We start from the raw sequence: 20,550 nt of genomic DNA on the forward strand, positions 1-20,550 counted from the left end.
CTGACATCTGTTTTCCATTTTCAAAACTTAAGTCGATCACGTTTTTCGTGACCTTCACAACTTTGCTGTTTATTAGTGGAATTTGCCTTCCTTTTAACATGAAATGCACTAAGCTTAAAAATAAATCACAAGTCAACCCGCGAAAAATCAAAAGTGAGCGTGAACAAATTTTAAGATGTTTTCCTGAACAAAAAAAAACGAAAAAAAAAATCAGCAATACCTATATAAGAGTCTTCACTACGTTCATTAGTTCATACTTGTTATTCAAACTAACTACCACTTTAATGAAGCGATTGGCACACAACGTACATCACACTTTTTTGAAGACTTAAAAACATGACTGAGAATGCATTAACATGATATCCTGATTAATATATTACGACCGTTGTTTGAAGTTTAAAAAAAAAACTAAATTATAGAGCTTGTTTTCTCACGTTTTTTTATTTTTTCGAGGTCTTCTGGCATAGATTCATCATAATCGTAATCAAAAGCATAATAGTCATAATCAGAATAGTCCTCGTCATCATCATCATCATCGTCATCATCGTCATCACCGTCATCACCGTCATCATCGTCATCACCGTCATCATCGTCATCATCGTCATCACCGTCATCATCGCCATCATCGTCATCATCGTCAACATCGTCATCATCGTCATCGTCGTGGTCATCGTCGTCATCGTCGTCATCGTCATCACCGTCATTACCGTCATCATCTGCATCATCGTCATCATTGTCATCATCGTCATCATCGTTATTGACATCATTTTTCTCCCTTTTACTTCTCATTTCCCAAGTTAGAATTTTGTCTCCTAGAGAAATTTTAAATAAAAACCTCAGAAAGTTATTCGAAGAAATCAGCCCGAATCTGAAGTTAAAGTTATTCTTGAAAATAAAAATAGAGCGGATTTTTTTTGTTCCTGTTTGATATATTCTAGACGCATCTGTTCAAAAGGTTTTGCAAGATCTTTAAAGATAACCTTTTTTAAGCAAGATCCTCAAAGATACGATTTTTCGTGGGACCTTTAGCCATTGTAAGGGAAAAACAGTGGTAACGTTTTACTTCTTAGAAAATCAATAAAATCTTAACAAATAACAGGGATAGATGGTTACTACGCATGTAGCTCAGAATGTTCCGACAGTTTTTTCGGCGTGATTTGATAAAATGATCTGAACAAAAAACTGTGTAGTAGGTTAATTCGACAGTCTTAGTAAATCAAGCAAATTGAAAACAAAATTGTTAGAATACGTACAAGGAGAACGAAAAAAACAATTTGGATAATTTTTCAAAGTTGTTTTTTCAGTTTTTTGAACTTTTAAAAAATTTAATTCCTGAAGGCGCGTGAACACAAAAAATTCGTAACTCGGGTAAAGTTTTTTTAGTTTTAAATTATGCTATTGTAAGCTTTTAGGCCAAAAAATAGGTCTGCTCGCTCGCTATATTCGCTCGGAATAAGACGAAAAATCAAAAATTTGAAACCAAAAATGTAGTTCGAACCGCAAGTGAAAGGGCATAATATGTTTATATCACTCACGCCAGTCAAATGATTGTTTGAGGTACCTTACTTTGCGCTGAAAATAAAAATTAACTAGGATAGCCGGTTACTGTGCAGGTAGCACAGATTGTTCCGACCTTAACGTTTGGAAAACTACAAGGAAAAGCTTTTTTCCATATAAGTGAAGTTTTCATGCGTAGGGTGATAAAAAATTCCGATGTAAAATGTATTTCAGGCAAATTTGACATTCATAGAAAAATAGGCAAATTAGAAATTAACATTTTATACTAGAAAATTGACCAGAAAAACAAAAACAAAAAAAATCAAAAAATGAAATTTTTCACAGTTATTTTTTCCCCTTATGCAGCTGCAAATTCCAAAAACTAGTTTCACTTGCTCAAAACTCAATATTTAGTGCTAAGATACCCTTATTTAGGCTATTGTATGCCTGATCGCTCGCTTTATTCACTAGAAATTAGACTAAAAACCAAAACCTATAAATCGGTTTTTCTCAACACTAGAACAGATTTCCGGGAATTTCAAAAAGTTGTTCAAATCACGACTGAAAAAAGCTTTAAATTGATATTTCACTCAACCCTCTCCGATGACTAGTTGTATCACCTGATTTTGCGTGGAAAACAAAAAGAAAAAAAAGAAACCCGAATACAAAGTTCTTCTCCATTTTTAAAGGTCAGAAAAAAAAGAAAAAAGCTAAAAAGCACCCGAATTCAAAGTTCCTCCGCATGTTCAATGGTTGTAACATAACTACAACAGCATAACAGACGAAAAAATGCATAATAGGAGCACAGTATACAAAATATCTCAAGCTAATTGACTCGTATAATCGAAACTTTGACATAAATAACAAAAATTATAACTACAACCTGAACCGTTTTACACTAGAAAAGCTGAAAAATTAGAATGAATAATTGAAGATAAAAACCATTTTGCAAGATCTTGCAAGACAACCCTGGTATTCAAGAAATTTGCAAGATCTTGCAGGATAACCTTCCCTGATCGACGAAGGTATATTTTTAAGAAAGGGGGCATTTTCAAACTTACCCGGGTTGACCTTCATACAAAAAAGCTCATCTCACAATTCCATTAATGGAGTTTCCGGAAAAATGCATATGATTTCCATTTAAGAAAATATATGACAAGCATTTTCCATGCAATCAAAACGCGAAATACTTCAAACGATTTTAAAGTTATTTTGATTAATTTTATGGCCGTTTTATCTTGAAGAAAAATCCTTTTGTTGGTTAAATTTAATGTAGGGTTAAACCATGTTTTCAAACAAGACTTAACTTTCACAAAAAAAAATTAACTCAATACTTTAATTTTTTGCTCATAACGTTTTGCAGGCCCTGTTTTTTTATACGAAAGAATGGAAACTCACAATGAATACTTTGTCAGCATTAGCTTTTTGGCTACAAATACTGAGTTATGTATAGGTTACTGTACTCAAAGAGTAATTTCAGATAAGGTACACCGTCTGCTCGCCACGCTATCTTATTTTCGGCCGGATAGATTCGTGCAACTTCTTAGTCTAATACCAATCTTAATCTTCTTCTTATATCTCCTAGTCTCAATAGATCTAGTGTACACCGGTTTATGCGAGTTAGTTCCAGAATGAGAACAATTGTATTCTAAGTTTAATTCAAATTGCTCTGGTGTTGAAACTACAAAAAGTTTCAACACTTTACAAATAAATAGGTTGTTAATTTTAAGGAGTATGATTGGTTAGTATTTAATATTTTATAAAACATCATAACAAAATATCATAATAATAACCAATGATAAATACTAGTTTAGATCTGGTTCTACCCATCCGGGGTTTAGAGAGTTTTAGTTTTTGTTTTTTAACTATCGTTTCTAATGAAGGATGGATGAAATTTGTTTGTATTTCTCGAACATCATTTCTGTTTCGTTCTTGGAGAAGGATGTCTTATCCGTCTGCTCCAGGAAGAAAGAATTGTCGATATCAGTCTGTCATTCGACAATGACTGTGACCGCCAACTGTTGCTGTTGATTCTGGAAGTCAATCTGATTTCCAAATGGTTTGTTATGATCGTTTGTTCTTGATTGGTAGAAAACAGTGTTTCGGTCTCGTTTGGAAATGGCGTGAAGTTTGAGCTTGGGTGCAATGCCTGATGACTTGGATCTGTACTTATACTTGAACATCGAGATAGCCATTGTTCTGTTGCAATGGATTTCCTTTTCTGCGATGCCAAGTCGTACTCTAAATCCATTGAGTGTAGTGACTGTAGGCAGCAGGTCAGGTGGGTTTTGCCATTCCGTAGTTGGAGTGTGATTGAGTTGTCAAATTCCTTGCTGCTCCTCTTTGGGCTGTTTGTAATCTATATACTGCATTATATCATTTACATATACAAGTCTTTGTTAATCTTGTTTTTTTTAGTTACAATCTTAGTATTAGTTTTCTTCGCAAAAGCGTTATTAATTAGTTTGGTTATTTTTAAGAGCTACTCACACATGAGTAACTCTCGTCAAAAAAAGTGTCGTGGTTGTCACAAAGCATGGATGTAGCATGGTGGGTGAGGCCGGCTATAGAGCATGCTCAGGACGTCCTCTTCTGGGGGGTTAGGCCAGAAGTGAGGGAATAAATTAGTGCTCTCTTTTTGGAGGGTCCTGTGTTAGTTCAACATTTCGTGCCATTTTTTATTACTAGTGTTTTCTTTTGTCTTATTTTTGTCATTTTTTCAAAAATCAAATTGTTTAATTTGGGTTTGTCTTTCGACTTTTTGGTGTTTTGTTCTTTTGTGTTCAGACTTAAAAGTAGTCGTTAAAGGAATAATTTATTCGGTTCTAATCTGGTTTTCTTCCAGTTTGGGTACCGTGCGTTTTCTTTTTTTTAGTCAAGCTATTAAGTTGTGGTTTATGGTGTTTAGTAAGCTTGCGTTGGTTAGTTTGGATTATTATATAATTCCTTTCCAAGCGGGTTAAAGGAAAATTTGAATTATGTTAATATTGTTGAAGTTGTTAACAGTGAAAGTTGAAACTCAAATTCAATATTTTGAACAATTCTTTGTAGGCGAGCAATGCGAATTTCGATAGAAAATTTGGGCGAGAGAATGTAAAGAAGCGTCTTTGAAAAGTTTAGTACTGCTTTTGCAATTTATGATCTATTTCGATTAATTTATTACTTTGAAAATTATAAATTTTACTGCTTGATTTGGGGGTTGAAGTTGTGAAGCTATTTTCAGTTTATGAATATTTACTGCTTTGGAAAATATACTGAATTTATAAGTGTACGTATGTGTTTGTTTAGTTCGTAACATGACTTCGTGTGAACAGTGCAAGTCACATTCTTTGGGTGTGAAGAAATGAAAGGCTAGTGAAAAATGGTTGAGTTTGTTAAAGTATCCTGAGCATTTGTATTACGTAGTGCTGCAGAGATGAATTTGTCGTATTTTTTATTTAAAATGTTGAGGCTGAAGGTGTATGATGTTTTCATGAAAAATTTTTTAGTTAGTTGAGGATTAGTATATGGGTCGTTACTTAGACAAATATCCTCATTTGGTCGGATGATATTATGCTCGTAATAATCGATGGGGTAATTATTAGCTTTTGGTGCAGTGAATTTTGTGAGTGATTCTCTGTATTCTATTTGCGTGAACTGGTTTGAGGTTAGTGCTGTTGTTAGGAGGTAGAGTAGGGTGCCGCTTACTTCATTATATGAGGGGTGTTATACAGTGGTAATGTTAATGGATTAGTAAAGTGGTAATGAGATGTCTATGAGAGTGTGGTATATAAGACATGCTCGTTTACATTATTGCGTTTTTCATCATTGGGATCGGAAGTAGGAACTTAGGCTGAATGATCATGTCCATTTTGTTCTTTAGGCTAATTTAATTGTTTTGCCTAAGGTGTTTTTGAGGTCTAAGTTGGTATAATTTTGTTGATCTTTGTACTGCTTGTTAGGGGAGGTTGTAACTTTGAAACTTTGCTTATTTCAGGTGTCAATGTTTAGTGGTTTGCTTTTTTTTGACCTAGAGGTCTTTGAGTTATTGATAGAGATTAGCTTGAGGGTGTTTATTTGTCGGCTAATGAAGTCGTGTTAAAAATGAGCTGATGGTTCGGAAAAGCTTCTGATTGACTGAATTTGAATAAGTTTTTGCTGTCAGCATGAGTTTTGAGAAAAATGTTCGGTCCATTAAAATGTACTCAAGAGGTGAAATTGTTAATGAATTTAGAGTGGATTTTGAAATTCAACTTTCTTTTATATTTTATATTGTGGGTTGAATGTTTTGTAAATTTTTCGTGGCTGATTTCGAAGTCGTAATGATTGTCTATGTTGAGGTTTTTCTTTTTGATCTTGTGGTACAATTTTTTCTCTAATTTTGATATTTTCTTTAACTTTCAGCTTTCTTTTTGTTGTCTGCATTTTTTTGATATTTGTGAGGAAAGTCCTTTTTCCTTTTTATCGAATTTTGTGTAATTTGCGTATCAGTGTTTTGATTTTGATTTTGTTCCGAACTATTTGGAATGACTAAGTCATGTAAAAGAGTATAATTGAGTGAGGTTTCGAAGTGCGTACTCTTTTGGGTAATAAGGTAAAATATTGTTTCGATGTTGAACGAACTTTTTCTTGTTCAAGTCTGTAAATTTGTTTGTTACATCCGTGGGTTTATCAAGTATTTGATACGGTCCGTTTTGTAATGGTTGTATTTTTTAAAAAAAATTTTTTTGTGTAAAGTTTGGAATTAAAACATATGTTCCAATTTTTAAATTTGTAGCTGTAGTAAATTGAGAATTTATTTGGGAATTAATATTTTGTCCTTGTAATAATTTTTTTGTTACTTTCTAGTAAATTTCATTGTGTTTTTTGTCTCTGTTTAAATTACATTCGGTGTGTGTTCCGGGAGCTAATTTTAAGATTTGTGGATGATTAAATTGATCTTCATCATGGGTGTGTAGTGGTAAATTTTAACATATTAATTCTTTAGTGGGTTGGCAATAACCTTGTGCATTTTTTGAAGAGTTTTCTGTCAAAATTATCGGTTTCCGAGGTTTGTGCTTGAAAACCATCATTTTAAAGGGTGATAGAACTAGGGTTGTTGTGATTTGTTAATTTTAAGATAGTGTGAATAATTTTACGTCTGTTGACCATTCAGTATATCGTGATTCAGTATTTCCGTTAATGATACATCTAAGATAATCTTGTAGTGAACGGTTCATGCCTTCGACCAAACCATTAATCCAGAGTGCATGAGATGTACGTGGTTTGTGTTTAATGCTATATAAATGGCACAGTGTAATGATTTCATTGTTTATAATTTCAGTGCCATTGTCTGTAACAAGGATTTCGTGTAAACGAAATTTCCTATCCAATGTTCATAAAGTGTTGTAAATTCATAGTAAGCACTGCAATGAGTTACTAGGTTAGGTACTACGTAGTGTGTGAATGCGTCTACTATTACCACTATAAATGAGTTTCCTTCTGAGGATAGTGATAATGGTCCTTTTGTATCGAAAGAGATTCTGTGGTTAAAATATAAACTTTGTGCTTTAAAATCCTGTTTTTCTGCAATTTGTTTTTGATTTGGGTATGGTTTGTTTAATTGACATGTTATGCAATCATTGCATAATACTTTTATCCAAATTGGTGCATTTGAGAAATGAAATTCTTGTGTAAAACTTGAATAGGTTTTTTTCTGCTCCTGAATGTCCTTCAGTGTGTAAAGAGTGAGAGGTATGAAAAGCTGTAAGCATCATACTTAAAATTAAGCAGGATACTTTGATATCAGGGGTTTGGTATAGGTATTTACTTAAGAAATTCAACCTTTCAAGAAATTCTTGTATTTTTTTCTTATTTGAAGGTCGTTGAAGATTTTGCATTGCGTCTATACGAGATTTTGATGGAGTTACAGTGTTAATGGAGAAAAAGTGTGATTTATCTGGGGCTGCTTTCATGTTTTCTTGTAGTAATATTTCATGATAATTTTCTAAGACAGTAATTATTTCGCCTTTTGTTTGTGATTGCATAAAAACATCGTCTAAATAGGTTTTTGCGTTTTTATTGAATTTTAATGGTCTAAAAATTTTACTCATAATGGCTGAAAATGCTGCTGGTCCTATGGAAACTCCATAGAGTAATCTGTTGAATTCGTATTCTTGGTTTCCAATAACGAATTGTGTTAATCGTCGTGATTGTTCATCTAGTGGCATTTGAATATATGCACTATTCATTTCTGCCGTTGTGAAACTTTAACTCTTTATTTTAATGAGAATTACTTGAATTGGTTCAATAGGCCAATTACATTTAGATTCATCAATGAGTGAATTTAAATATCTTGCATCTAGAACGATTTTTAATGATTCTCCTATCGCTAAGATGATAACGGGGTTTAGAAATGTGTTACTTTTTGGCTATTCTTCTTTATTTACTAGAGCGATGATTTCATATTGTTCTAGTATTTCAAGTAATCGGTTAATTTTATCTTGCAAGTGAATTGGGACTTTACTTTTATTGTTGATTTTTGAAAACTGCGTCAGATTTTAGAGGTAAATGTAATGGTGAATCTATTTTTCCTACATCAAATATTGATGTTGCGTCATTTTTTGGGTATTTTAATAAGAGGTCAGCTGGTTGTTCAAATTCTCTTTGTGTTATCTGAGAGTGTTGAAAATTAAAGATTGTTAGAAATTTTTGCTGTTCTGTCGTTTATTTTGAAATTTGAAATGTTGGTTTGAAATAGGGTGTTCTTGTGAAATTATATGTATTGCGTTTTTATTTGCTTAAAACATTATTAATTGACAATTCTTCATCAAGAATTGTTGATTGACATATATCTAATAGTTGTAAGATGTTATTTACTCTATACGTTATTTCTTTTGTGGGAGAAATTGTCGCGTTAGTTTCACAATAACCTAAGAGTCCTAGTGGTAAGGTTATTTTATATGGAGAATTATTATTTATTTGTAGGGAAATCAAATGGGAGTTTGAGTCTTTCATGTGTTTAATAGACGAAACTGTTAATCGGAAAAAATTGTGAATTGGTCTGAATTCAAGGTCAGACATAAAGAGATGTTGTTTGTTTTGCTTTTTATCATTTTGGTGAATTTGTTGGATGGAAAATTTAGACATGCTTCCTGATAGTGGTTTCAGGTATTTTTGTTCGTGATTGTATATGGGGTAAAAATTTGAGAAAAATGGTGTTTGTTTGTTTATTCTTTGAAAAAATGTTAGAGAGGTGTTTTTCGTTCTCGTGTATTTGTCTTCTATATGAATTTTACTATTTCAGACATTTATTGTTGGTACACATTTAGTAATAAATGGTATTCCAAGGGTAATGTGTTTTATATCAGTGATATGGAAAGTTTGCTTAAATGGTTTGCTCATGAGTTTGTTTTGTTTCATTGTTCGGGTGGGAACAAAGAAGATTTGTTTGTTTTTCATAAATTGTTAAGGTTGATCCTTGTGCGGTTGCTAGTCTACTTTTTCTTTAAAGGGTATCAGTTGTGGATGTAGAATTTTGATCTCATTCCAAGTGCGAATGTTCATAAAATTTGATTCTGCTCCAGAATTGATTGAAAAATCTATTTCAAGGTCTGGTGTTTGCATTTGTTTTAATTTTGGATTTTCTAAAAAAAGTGGAATTGTCCATATTTTTTCTTTTTGTAAATGTGTTTCTTTAGGTATGTTTTGATAAATGTTATTTGTGCTTGAGCTTTCCGTGGGTTTTTCTTCTTATATTTCTTCTACTAATTTTTTCTATTTTTTCTTTTGTTGTGTTATTTGATACTGGTCTTGTATAAAAGTTCAAAAGAAATTGGTTCATATATAATAGGCTCATAGTCATTTTCATTGCTTATCATGTTAATTGAAATTGTGTTTTCTGTATCAGTTTCGCTATCTGTGAATTCGCAATTGATGTTGTTTAATTGCAATTCTGTATTTTCTTTATTGTCAATACCGGGGGCGGTCTGGTTGAGTTTCCTCAGTTGATTGTACTTGATTTAATTGTCTTTGATGTTTAGGTGTATTACTCCTATAATTTTGTTGTGAATTTTGATAACGTTTACTCCTTTGTGGTGATTGAGAGTAGTTTCTTTGTCTGTTCTTATAGCTTGAGCTTCTGTTCCGTGAATTATTGCGTGATCTGTTTTGATAATTATTGTACTTTGATCTGTTGTTTGAATAATCGCGTGATCGATTATTTTGATATCTAAGGTCTCCATTGTTTGAATAGTTTCTATTCCGATTGTTAGAAAAACTTCTGTATCGATTGTATGAAGCGTTTCTAGATCTATTATTTGAATAATTTTGAGTTCTAGAATTTGAATGGGATCTGTCGTTAAATCTGTGTTGATTTGAATTTGATATTGACTATTCCGACTATGTGATCGATTTTGTGAAGAATTTCTTCGGTATGGTGATCGTCTTCTTTAATTTGTATTATAGGGTGATTGTTGTCTAGAGTAGTTGGAGTCATTTGGAAGGGGTTTTCCTGAACTATTAATGCTATGAATGTTTTTTTGGGTAAGTTTTGATCTTTTTTCATGTATTGATGAAAAGATTTGTTGAGTTCGCTTTATTTTTGTGGTTTTTTTGGTTATCTTGTTGTTTTTGTCTATATTCAGCGATGCTGTGTCCGTATCGTCGTCAATAATAACATCATTTTTTGAATGATGGTTTGCCCTTGAATTTTGGGTTTTTCTCGTAAATGTTCAAAGTTTCGGTGATTTGTTTGGATAAATCAGAATCATAGTCGTGGATTTTGTTTATGTGTGAAGTAATGGTCTGGATGTTGTTAACATATTGTAGTTTTAAGTTTTCCGTTTCTTCCAATTTCATATTGATTTCTGCTTGTTCTATTTATCTACTAGTTTCCTAAAATCTAAATTTGGTTCTCGGATTGAGGAAAGATGTGATGCTCTCTTTCTTGTTGCTATTTTCCGTAATTGAGGTGTTAGAAACATCATTATGATTTCTGTCATTTTTAATTCGTTATAATCATTAGTATTAGCTGAATTTGCTTTTCGAACTAGTGTTTCTATTCTTACTGCCAATTGTTTTATTGTTTCATTGGGTAGTCTACGATTTTTATTGCATAATACTCTTTGATGTTATTTGTTTCATCCAACATTTTTGAAAAACTTTTTTTCGAAAATTCTTGTGTAAATCTTTTCCAATCTGATTTTATATCAATAGGTAAAACTGAAAACCATTTTTGAGCTACGCCGTCAAGGGTAGTTTGGATAAGAGCTGTGCGTCTATGTATCCAATTTTGATGAAGTGGCGTGTTTACTGGTTCAGATCCTATATTTAAAACTAAATTTATTGTGACTGCGTTTTGATAGTCTTCTACGGACTATTCAGGATCTCTGCCTGTGAATACCATTAGAGGTTTATTTGATGTTATTGATGATCCACCCATCAGGTATGGATTCATAGCCATTTGTAGGGATTCTGCGGCCTGTGGCATTTGAGAAAAAAAATTTGATTGGCTTTTTGTTATTTCGTGTTGTTGTAAATAACATGGTAGTGGGATTTCATTATGCATGTGATTTGGTTGATATAAGTGTGTATTAATCAACCTACGATTGTAATTACGATTGTAAGGTGTTGGATTAGTTCTAGGGTGCCCTATGTGTTCATTTTGTCTGCATGCTTCGAAAAAATCTGGTTGATCAATACTGTAAGAACGAGCTCTTTGGTTTGTTGAGAATCGTTTATGGTTCTGAATATAGTATTCATCATCGTCCGAAAGAAAATAATTTTGTGCGTAATGATGAGAATGATTTTTAGAATTGTTTTTTTTTTGCATTGTTTTTACGTTGTTGAAAAAACGGGTAGTTTCCATTTTTTTCTTGTGAGGATCGTGGTTGATCATGAAAATTCACTGAGTGTAAAATTGGTTGTGGTATATTTTGACTTTGTGCAAATATTTGAGTTTTTTTAGTCTTGGTCGTCTTTGGTTCATTGACATAGTTGTAGTTATGTTCTGCAAAACTATTTTTGTGTTTTTTTTATGATGGTTTTGTTACTGGTGGAAACGATTTATAATCCATTTGTGAATATTTTTGTGCAAAAGAGGGGTTTAGTTTTGATTGTGTTATTGTTTGTTGTAACTTTGGACTTTTTAGTTTTGGAGTTGTAAGACTTGGTTGAATAGGTAAAATGCTTCGTTGTGCTTCTGTTGTTGTTATTGATTGAGCAGTTTCTTCGTTTACAAAATGTGATGGGGTTTATATATCTTGTTGTGTAAGATTTCTTGTTCCGTTTGGATTTTCATTATTAATGAATGTGGAATTTAAACTATCATTTCCTTTTCTTTCAGGGAAGAATGAATTTTAGTTTAAAGCTGTCAACTGTAAGTGGATATACTCTAACATAATCTTTGTTAATAGAAATAGTGCTAACTGACTGACTCGATATATCTGTTGGTAATTTGATAAATAATTCATAAGACCATTCAGGTTCCCATACATAATCTGATTGTTCTGCTAGTACAATTTCATCATCTGTTCTTTGTTGTCGAAATTTTTTTTTGCTTGTTCAAGAAGATCAATATTGCGACTAAAATAATCTATTATGAGCCATGCTAGGATTTTTTGTAAATCGTGTTTAACATTTTGTGTTATTTGATCATTTGTTAGGTTTTTTCGAATTGCGTTCAAAAACTTTGAGAATATGTCTATTTCTTGTCGTACAATTGTATGTCGAGATGTTTGAGTAGCTGAATCCCTTTAGGGTTCATCCAACTCTATCATTGTTAAAAAGGTATAGATAAGTGAGAATACGTCGTTTGTAAATATCGAGTTTGCTCTTTGTGAGTTTTGGTGTTGAATGTTTTTGATGTGTTGTGTGAAGACTTTTGAGAATTCAATATTAACATCGTCAGTTTGAATGAGATATCTGTCATGAAAAGCAATTGGTGATCTATTTTCTATTGTGTAAACTCCAAAATGTGATATAAGACTACATAAACCTTTGAGATAGTGATCGAAAAGTTGTTTTTTTTTATTTTTACATCTGGAAGTTCTCTTATGCACGGACTTTCTCCTTTTTCGAATAAATTTGCAATTAAAATTTTACAAAACTCTCTTTGTCCGCGAAGTTCAGTTAATGGTGATATTAAAAATGGAAGTACTGAGTGTCTGATTTATCTTCATTTCGAATCATTTTTGTGTTGTATTACTGTTAATGTGTTGTTGTCAATTTGTCTTATTGGTTGATTCAAATGGTTTTAACGTATTGGTTTGTTTGTGTAGCAATTTTTATATTTTCTGTTTGCCTTTTACTGATGCTTGTGATGTGGTTTCTGAATCTGTGAAATATAATTGATCGTCTATTTGGTGATTTTTTTAATTGAGTTTTTTAAAATCTGAAGCTCGTGTATTGCGGTTGTTTCTAATTCTGAGACCGCGTTTTTTCGTTTTGAGAACTTTTCATAATAATTTGTTTTTGTTTAATTATTATCTTTTTTCTAAGTGATTGTCGTTTTGTTCTTATATATCCTACTGATTGTCTGCGTGTTGTGATTACGAGGTCGTATTTCTCGTTGTTAATTAAAGAATTGTGTTTGTTACTGATTATGATTGTTTGTTTGTTTCCTAGATTGTCTCTTGACATAAGGTCTAGGATGCTGGATGCACAATCTGGATTCGTGATTCTAGTGCCTTAAACTGTTAGTTCTTACATTTTTTGTGGTTAGCGTAACTTCGATCGTATGTTTGGGTTGGGGAAAAAGCGTATATCGATTCCGAAGAATGATTTGTAGTTTCTTTTGACTAATTTTAAGCGAAGATTTGACCTACTTAATCTTACTTAGGGGTTATATTTTGTGATCAAGAGTTGGAGAATAGTAAATCGATCCACAGGGTTCAGAAATAATTAGAACGCAAGTATTTCATTAGATACTGTTTTATGACTTACTAAGTTTAAGTGTTTTTGCCTGGGTCATCTAAGAGGAGTGGGATCAAGTGAAGGATGAGTAACCGAAGTTCTTCACTGTTTAGCTTGTTAAAATGATTAGTTATTCAAAAAATTTCTAATAAGTCTGGGTTTTTGATGAGGGTTGGGTAGTGAATCGACGTTTGAGGTCGTTAGACACTAAGTAAAAAAGGAGGGGGAGAACAAAAATGTTCTATTTGATCCAAGGATAGGCCTCGATGATCAGAGATTTAAATATTTAGAAGTTTAAAAGTTTAAGTTATATTTTAATTTAAAGATCCAAAGGAGCTTTGAGGATCTGTTATTTAAATGGAATTAATTTAAGTGAAAGTAAGGATAAGCCTTGATAGTTTCAATTTAGTGCGTTAAGGTTAGGTGTTAGTTTTGATGATTGTTAATTTTTGAAATTCGCTGTTCCGTTTTAAGTGATGAAGCTGGATGTTGGGATGAATTATAATACTAACAAATTATGATATATATTACCTAATTTTTATATTTACTAAATGTTTTTTCAAGATGTTTTTTAATTAACAGCTGATTTAAGGAAAACGACAAGTGTTGTTTTTATCAGTCGTTATTGTACAAATAATAGAGTAGCGCCATGAAAGGTTGTTTAAAAGTATTTTTCATTTCAAAAATTATGCCAGTAAGTGAAAAGTTAAATTTAGTGCTGGTAGTATCCTAAATACAAAAGTTTGATCTCGTTTTTGTCGTACTATCATGAAATGAAATCAATTGGTAGATTCCTTCCTAGTCTTATGTCATTTCTTGTTCGATGTCTTCTTTCAATACCGGGTAGTTCTCGTATTGTTCAGAATATTGGATCTGATCTATTGAGGCGTAGAGCGTTTTTATTAATTAACATATTTATGAAATGTTGTATCTGTCTAATTCTAATCTAATTTTTGTCTAATGCCAGGTTAGTAAAGGTCTGTTTGAGACTTTTGGTCGCACCAGATGAGTTATGTTCAGGTTACTGTACTCTTAGAGTAATTTCAGATAAGGCACTATCTTTTTTTCGGCCGGATAGATTCGTGCAACTTCTTCATCTAATACCAATCTTAATCTTGCTCTTATATCTCCTAGTCTCAATAGATCTAGTGTAACACCGGTTTATGCGAGATAGTTCCAGAATGAGAACAACTGTATTCTAAGTTTAATTCAAATTGCTCTGGTGTTGAAACTACAAATAGTTTCAACACTTTACAAATAAATATGTTGTTAGTTTCAGGGAGTATGATTGGTAAAGTATTTAATACTAAATAAAGATAAAATATCATAATAATAAGCAATCATAAATATTAGTTTAGATCTGTTTCCAATACTAGCATATAAACCATACTATTACCGGAAATCAGACAACTGAGTTCAATGAACTAGAGGCCTCATAGCTATATCTATATAAAAAATTCCATTTTTTTTAGCTGTAAAACTTTGTGAGAGTCAGTAATTTAACATATTTGGCGCATCTTATAAAGTATTTTAATCTGGCGTTTGCTGCCGCTTAAGCTATTGGCTATCTCATCTGAGAAAACTTTGGGTTTTGTGTTTCCGGACAAAACAGGAAAAAAATAGAAAAAACACACATTTTGTTTCCATCTATAAAAAAATTCGTGTCATACAACTCGATTTGTCGAAAAAATTCTAGCAATACACTTTTGTAGGAGAAAAAGTGCCAGACACACAATTTTAATAATGGAAAACCGATAGGCATACAATTCCATTAATGAAAAAAGCTAATCATGCTTTGTATACATTTTTTTTTCGTCTATGGAATTGTATCACATGCATTTCTCTATTAATTAGAATTGTAGACAGCATTTTTTCTCAACCTAGATGGCTCTTAAAAAATTTATTTTTTTTCAACTAGTTTTTATGCATACCTTGATTTGAGCTGATAGAGTCATGTGAGTGAGAGGTAAGCTCTTTATTCTCCTGAAACTTCCCTACTGAGGTTTTCGTGCCATCACCACTGTTTGCGTATTTTGCCCAGAGTGAAATCACATTGATTGCTACAATGAATGCAAAAACAGACAAATTCATTTAGAAAACGCCGATTTTTATACGCGAGAAAAAGAAATGTTCAATAAAACTGTACGACATATTCTATCGAAATGGTACTAACAGACTCTATTACAGGTCATTTTGTCTTTCATTAAACATAAATAGGAAAAACGACGCAGGTGTTCGGCCAACTATAACATGTTTTAGGAGCAAATATGCCGCATCAAACCAAATCACACAAACGTTTTAGCAAAACAAAATGCACCTCTAAGCAACAAAACGATATTTTAGGCAAAGAAGTAATCAGAAGAATCATTTGATCCTAGCTAAAAATAATAGAAAATTCGGTCTTCCAAAAATTCGAATAGTTTGGTTTTTCAGATTTTTTTGCTACTCCGTTGGCTAATTATTGTGACACATCTATGTACATCACGTTCGGACTTTCAAAACCACATACTACAAAAGAAAGTGTAAAAATACCCGAATCGAGCCTTCGACTCTGCAGACCAAATTGCGTTCTATCGTGTTTCGAATTCTTTCAATATTTCTTCGACTTTGTTAAACCCAGATCAGATACAAAATCAATATGATTCAACTACCTCGATTTTCTCAACCCAAAAAGTTCACATAATTGCTCGATGTTTCCCGACCGACTGGACGAAAAATAGTGACCGTTGTCTCGACTATGGGTTATTTCACTCTCAGACCAGATCAGAAATCCTGATAGACTAACAGCATTATCCAAAGAAACAAAAACACAAGTTTATTTGTTAGCTGTCTGTTTCCAAAGCTTGCTAGCCAAAAAAACATCAGCCGATATCTAATTTAGGCTTTTAAAAACTGTGTTTGACCTTTAATTTGCCTGTCCTAGTATTTCTCGACGATCAAGTAGTATGGCAACACTAAAAGTAAAATTATTGAGTCCTTTTTTGTGATGATGCGTGAACTGAAAACATCTTTTGAACTCACAAAAGCGCAAACTTCTGGCATTGAAGACTAATTCTCGGTCAATCAAAAACCACCCATAACTTTTCTCATAAGCTTTTTTGAGAAACCATTTCTGGATGTCACCTTTTATGATTTTGGAAACACAACGCCGAATAAGTTCAATAATTGGAGTCATTGGGTTGAGAGTGTATGGAAATACAACACACAGCCCATCGCCATTTCAGGTCAGTATTTTGGATTGCGTCAATCCCAAACACTGATTTTGGAAGCTTAACGCCAAATAAATTCAATATTTGTAGCCATTGCCATCAGATTGTTTGGAAACAACCAACAGCATATCGCCGATTCAGGTCAGTATTTGAGACTGCATCGGTATTTGGGATCGAAGTTCAGATCGAAGTAGGTCAGTATTTGGGATCGGTAGGTCAGTATTTGGGATCTAAATTCATTAGTTCAGTATTTGGGATCGAAGTTGAGATCGAAGTTGACAGGATATGAGATCGAAGTTGGGTTGACAGGAGTTGAGACTAGACGTTTGGTATTTCAACTGGTGGTTAATCAATGTAGTAATTGCGATTGATTTTTCTGGTGACCAGTAATTAAAAGATATAGTTTTAAGCGCAATACTACACACATACATCTATGTAAACAGAATCCGCAAACAAAAGGCGGATTCAACTTAAAATTTGCAGTTTCCACTTACTTGTTGCGGAATTTGTTTGTCAAACGTTGCGGACTCTGTTTGTCAAGTACAAATGTCTTTTTATTTGTTTTTGGATTCTACAAACCGTTTTGGATTCCGCAAATACGGCTGCAGATTCCGCAAATTCGCCTTTTTTTGGAGCAATTTTGAGCGATACAGTGCTTTAGGTATTTTTTTATGGAATCCAAAACAGCGAAGAAGATAAAAGAAAAGTAGCAAAGTTGCGGATTCCGCGACAAAACTGTTTTTGGCCTGTTGCGGAATCCACATACAATGCGCAGAATGCACAGTTTGGACCAATGCGCAGAATGCACCTCGTAATGTTGAGACAATTGTGAAATAGCATTTTTCCCTTTGCAAAGTTTCGAATTTTTCAAACTTCTTTCGAAAAAATATCAAAAAATCTTGAAACAAAATTAAACCATTCGCCGTTTGACCCACCAAATGAAGTGTACTTTGCACTATTATTTTAATAAATCAATCGCTAACTAATTCTGTAATCCAAAAAAAAACACATCGAAGTCGAATGAAACCGGTTCATGAAACATGTTGTTTAACTGACCTCAAAAGTTACTAATATTGTATAAGTGATTGATATCTTTTTTAAAAGTTTATAATCATTATAACCAATCTTGAAGCTTTTCAAATGCGTTAAAATGGAAAGAAGAACTGTTCCAAAAACGGGTTTTATCCTTACTTACGGAACAGACACTTTCAGAAAATTTTTGACCAGTTTTTGTTCCGACCAACCAAAAACGGGGAGGAACTTTGTGTTGGAGTATGTGTTAGTTTTTTTGTTTCTTTTTGTTTTCCATGCAAAATCAGTTATCACAAATAACTATCGGAATGAGCCGAGTGACATAGCATAATAATGCTCTTTCAACCGCAATTCAAAACATAAAAAATTAAAAATTCTTCTTTGTGTTAAAAAAACGGGTTTAAAATTTTTGATTTGCAGTCCAAATGGAGGCGATTGAGGTCCATAATTACAATGAATCAAAAAATACTTGAAAAAATCCCAGATTGTCAATAACTTAAGGCTAAAACAAACATAGAATAAAGGTAGGGTAAAAAGTCTCTTTTTTGAAACCACCCGACAACATTATATGTTCAAACCATTTTTACAAACAACAAATGTTATTTGGAAAGCAACAACAAAAGAGCTGATCAACGCCTCGCGGAGAACCAATGTTTTGCCCCTGGTGAAGATCTGCAATCTAAAAATAATGGAGCTAATTTTACCTTAAAAATCAGAAAAAAATGCTCACCATACTTTACCCCAAGTCACCTCACTACTACCGTAACTCACTTGAAGTTTACCTTACAACTTGTGCGGTAATTACACTAAATTTTACCATAAGTCGTCCCAAGTTTACCTGAAAAAGCTACCTTAACTAAAAAGCTTAAATAAACCTACACCACGTGAACTATAACCTTAATCCACCAGTGGAAAATACGAAGAATACGGCGTTTCAAAAGCAGAAGAAGCGACGAATTGCAGAATCTAGCGACGAAGACTGAGACGACACGTCGGAAGAATCAAGCACATCAACGGCGAAGGCGGGAAGCAGAACGAGGGAAAGAAATACGGCGACTGCAATGGGAAAAAAATCCACTCTGAAGCGAGGGAACGCAGAAAATGGCCGAAAGGTCTCCAGAAACACGCACAGGCGACGATACGCCACCAAAAAGATCGACGCGAGCGCGAAAAACCGTCACAAGACTGGGCGGAGTAAAGATCCGACGGATCCAGAAAAATGAGGAAAAATATAGAGAAACTCGACTAGCGAACCATGATAGAGGAAGGAAAAAGCAGACCATTTAGAACTCAGGTGGAAAACTAGATGAAAACAAAAAAATTACGTCATTTTTTAAATACGGCAATCTACAATTTGCTGTTCGAGTTCTTCAAAGTTAAAACAAATTATTTAAATTTTGTGGATGATGCTATGACATAGGGGTACAGTTTAGACAGTTTATGTTTATGTAAGCTTTTGGTAATCGCCCTTGAATGTCTGGTCACCGCTAATCTTCTAGTCACTGTTGAGTTTACGTCTCGATGCGCCTGAAATAACAAGTGCAGTTTGCTTTCATTCTATAAAGTACAGTTGACAGTACCTTAATTTACCTTTATACATTCTATCTGTTTTTCTACTTTAAGAAAGCGCAGCCAGTAGGTAAAGGGGAGAAGGACCTTTTGAAGTTTTTTTTATTTCTGGTTCAAAAACTGATCCAGCCAGTGGCAGAAATCATTCGATGGGGGGGGGGATAAGCTCTCAAACATTTTGTCGAATTTTTGATGTTTTGATATCGACCAAATTATTAAAGGGGCTCTTTAAGTAGCCAGGGAGGGATAACTCACTCCAGCTAGATTGAGTAATCACCCCTAGTTTATTGTCAAAAATTCATATGATTCAAGCGAGAACGCAAAGGGACTGTTCTATGATCAAAAACAACCGTAGCACGAGACGTTTGGAAATTTTCATGCGGGAATGAGTGCAAGCAGAGAACTCGGACATTTCGAAAGGACATGACCTGGGACCTATAAAATTAGCTTGATCTAAAAAGCTTGAAAAAATTGCGAAAACTTGTTGAAAACTAACACCCTCTCGCAAAAATACTAGATCCACCCCGAATTTTAGTATTTTTGTGACTAATTAACTAACTTTCTTTTCATTTGTATAGTGCTATAATAACATCACATAACAGTAGAAAAGATGCTTATTTGTAGACTTAAAAAGTATTTTTGTAGTTTTTTGCAAAAATGTTTGCAACATTCTATGCTACTGGCACAGCGACCGGCTATTCTTGGTACACTTTGTCTTCGAATTGACAGCACCCGAAGGGGATTACGAAAAAAAAATTCGAAATTTTTGTCGACTTTTTGATGTTTTGAGGTCGACCAAATTGATTTTTGTTTTGAGCTCTACCAAATTACTAAAGGAGGCCCTTTAGGTAGCCAGGATGGGGATAACTCACTCCAGCTAGCTTGAGTCATCCCTCCTTGTTTCTTGTCAAAAACTGATATGATACTCTCAGATACTCCTAAGTACTTTACACCTATTACTGTGTGATATTAATAAAAATGCCTCGGAATGTTGAAGTTTATTTTAAACAATTGAGTTTAGGCCTTTGAATCTTTATAGATGATTTACGAAAGCTTCATTTAAATCTCGCATCGAAGTCTCGGGACACTCTCTCACACTATTGGTATATTATGAAAAAAAATTGCGCTCAGTACACGTATTATGGCCCCACCTAACGATATTTCAGATATCTAAACTCTTAAAAATTTTCCATTCTCATCGACAAATCACCCAAAATCAAAAATTTTTTATCAGACAATTTTGACCTAAACAAGAGGCTACAAACCACTTTCCTCACAATCAGACAATAGAATAAATTCCTAATGTTTGCTTGATGTAAAGTAAATAAATCGACAACATGAAAAGAAGTATTTCGCAAGACGACTTCTTTTT

General features: G+C 33.3%; 1 protein-coding gene across 1 annotated transcript; it reads right to left on the reverse strand.

The window, feature by feature from the left end:
* Positions 1 to 408: 408 nt before the first annotated feature.
* Positions 409 to 789, reverse strand: LOC134846562 (prostatic spermine-binding protein-like). Its single transcript, XM_063863945.1, has one exon. It carries the CDS (start codon positions 787 to 789, stop codon positions 409 to 411), a length of 381 nt encoding a protein of 126 aa, XP_063720015.1.
* Positions 790 to 20,550: the final 19,761 nt, after the last annotated feature.

This window comes from Symsagittifera roscoffensis, chromosome 5 (assembly GCF_963678635.1).
Source record: "Symsagittifera roscoffensis chromosome 5, txSymRosc1.1, whole genome shotgun sequence".
In the NCBI taxonomy this organism is placed as follows: domain Eukaryota; kingdom Metazoa; phylum Xenacoelomorpha; order Acoela; family Convolutidae; genus Symsagittifera; species Symsagittifera roscoffensis.

Bases quoted from the DNA above. Each gene is read 5' to 3' on its own strand.
- LOC134846562 (XM_063863945.1), bottom strand. From the start codon at position 789: ATGAGAAGTAAAAGGGAGAAAAATGATGTCAATAACGATGATGACGAT.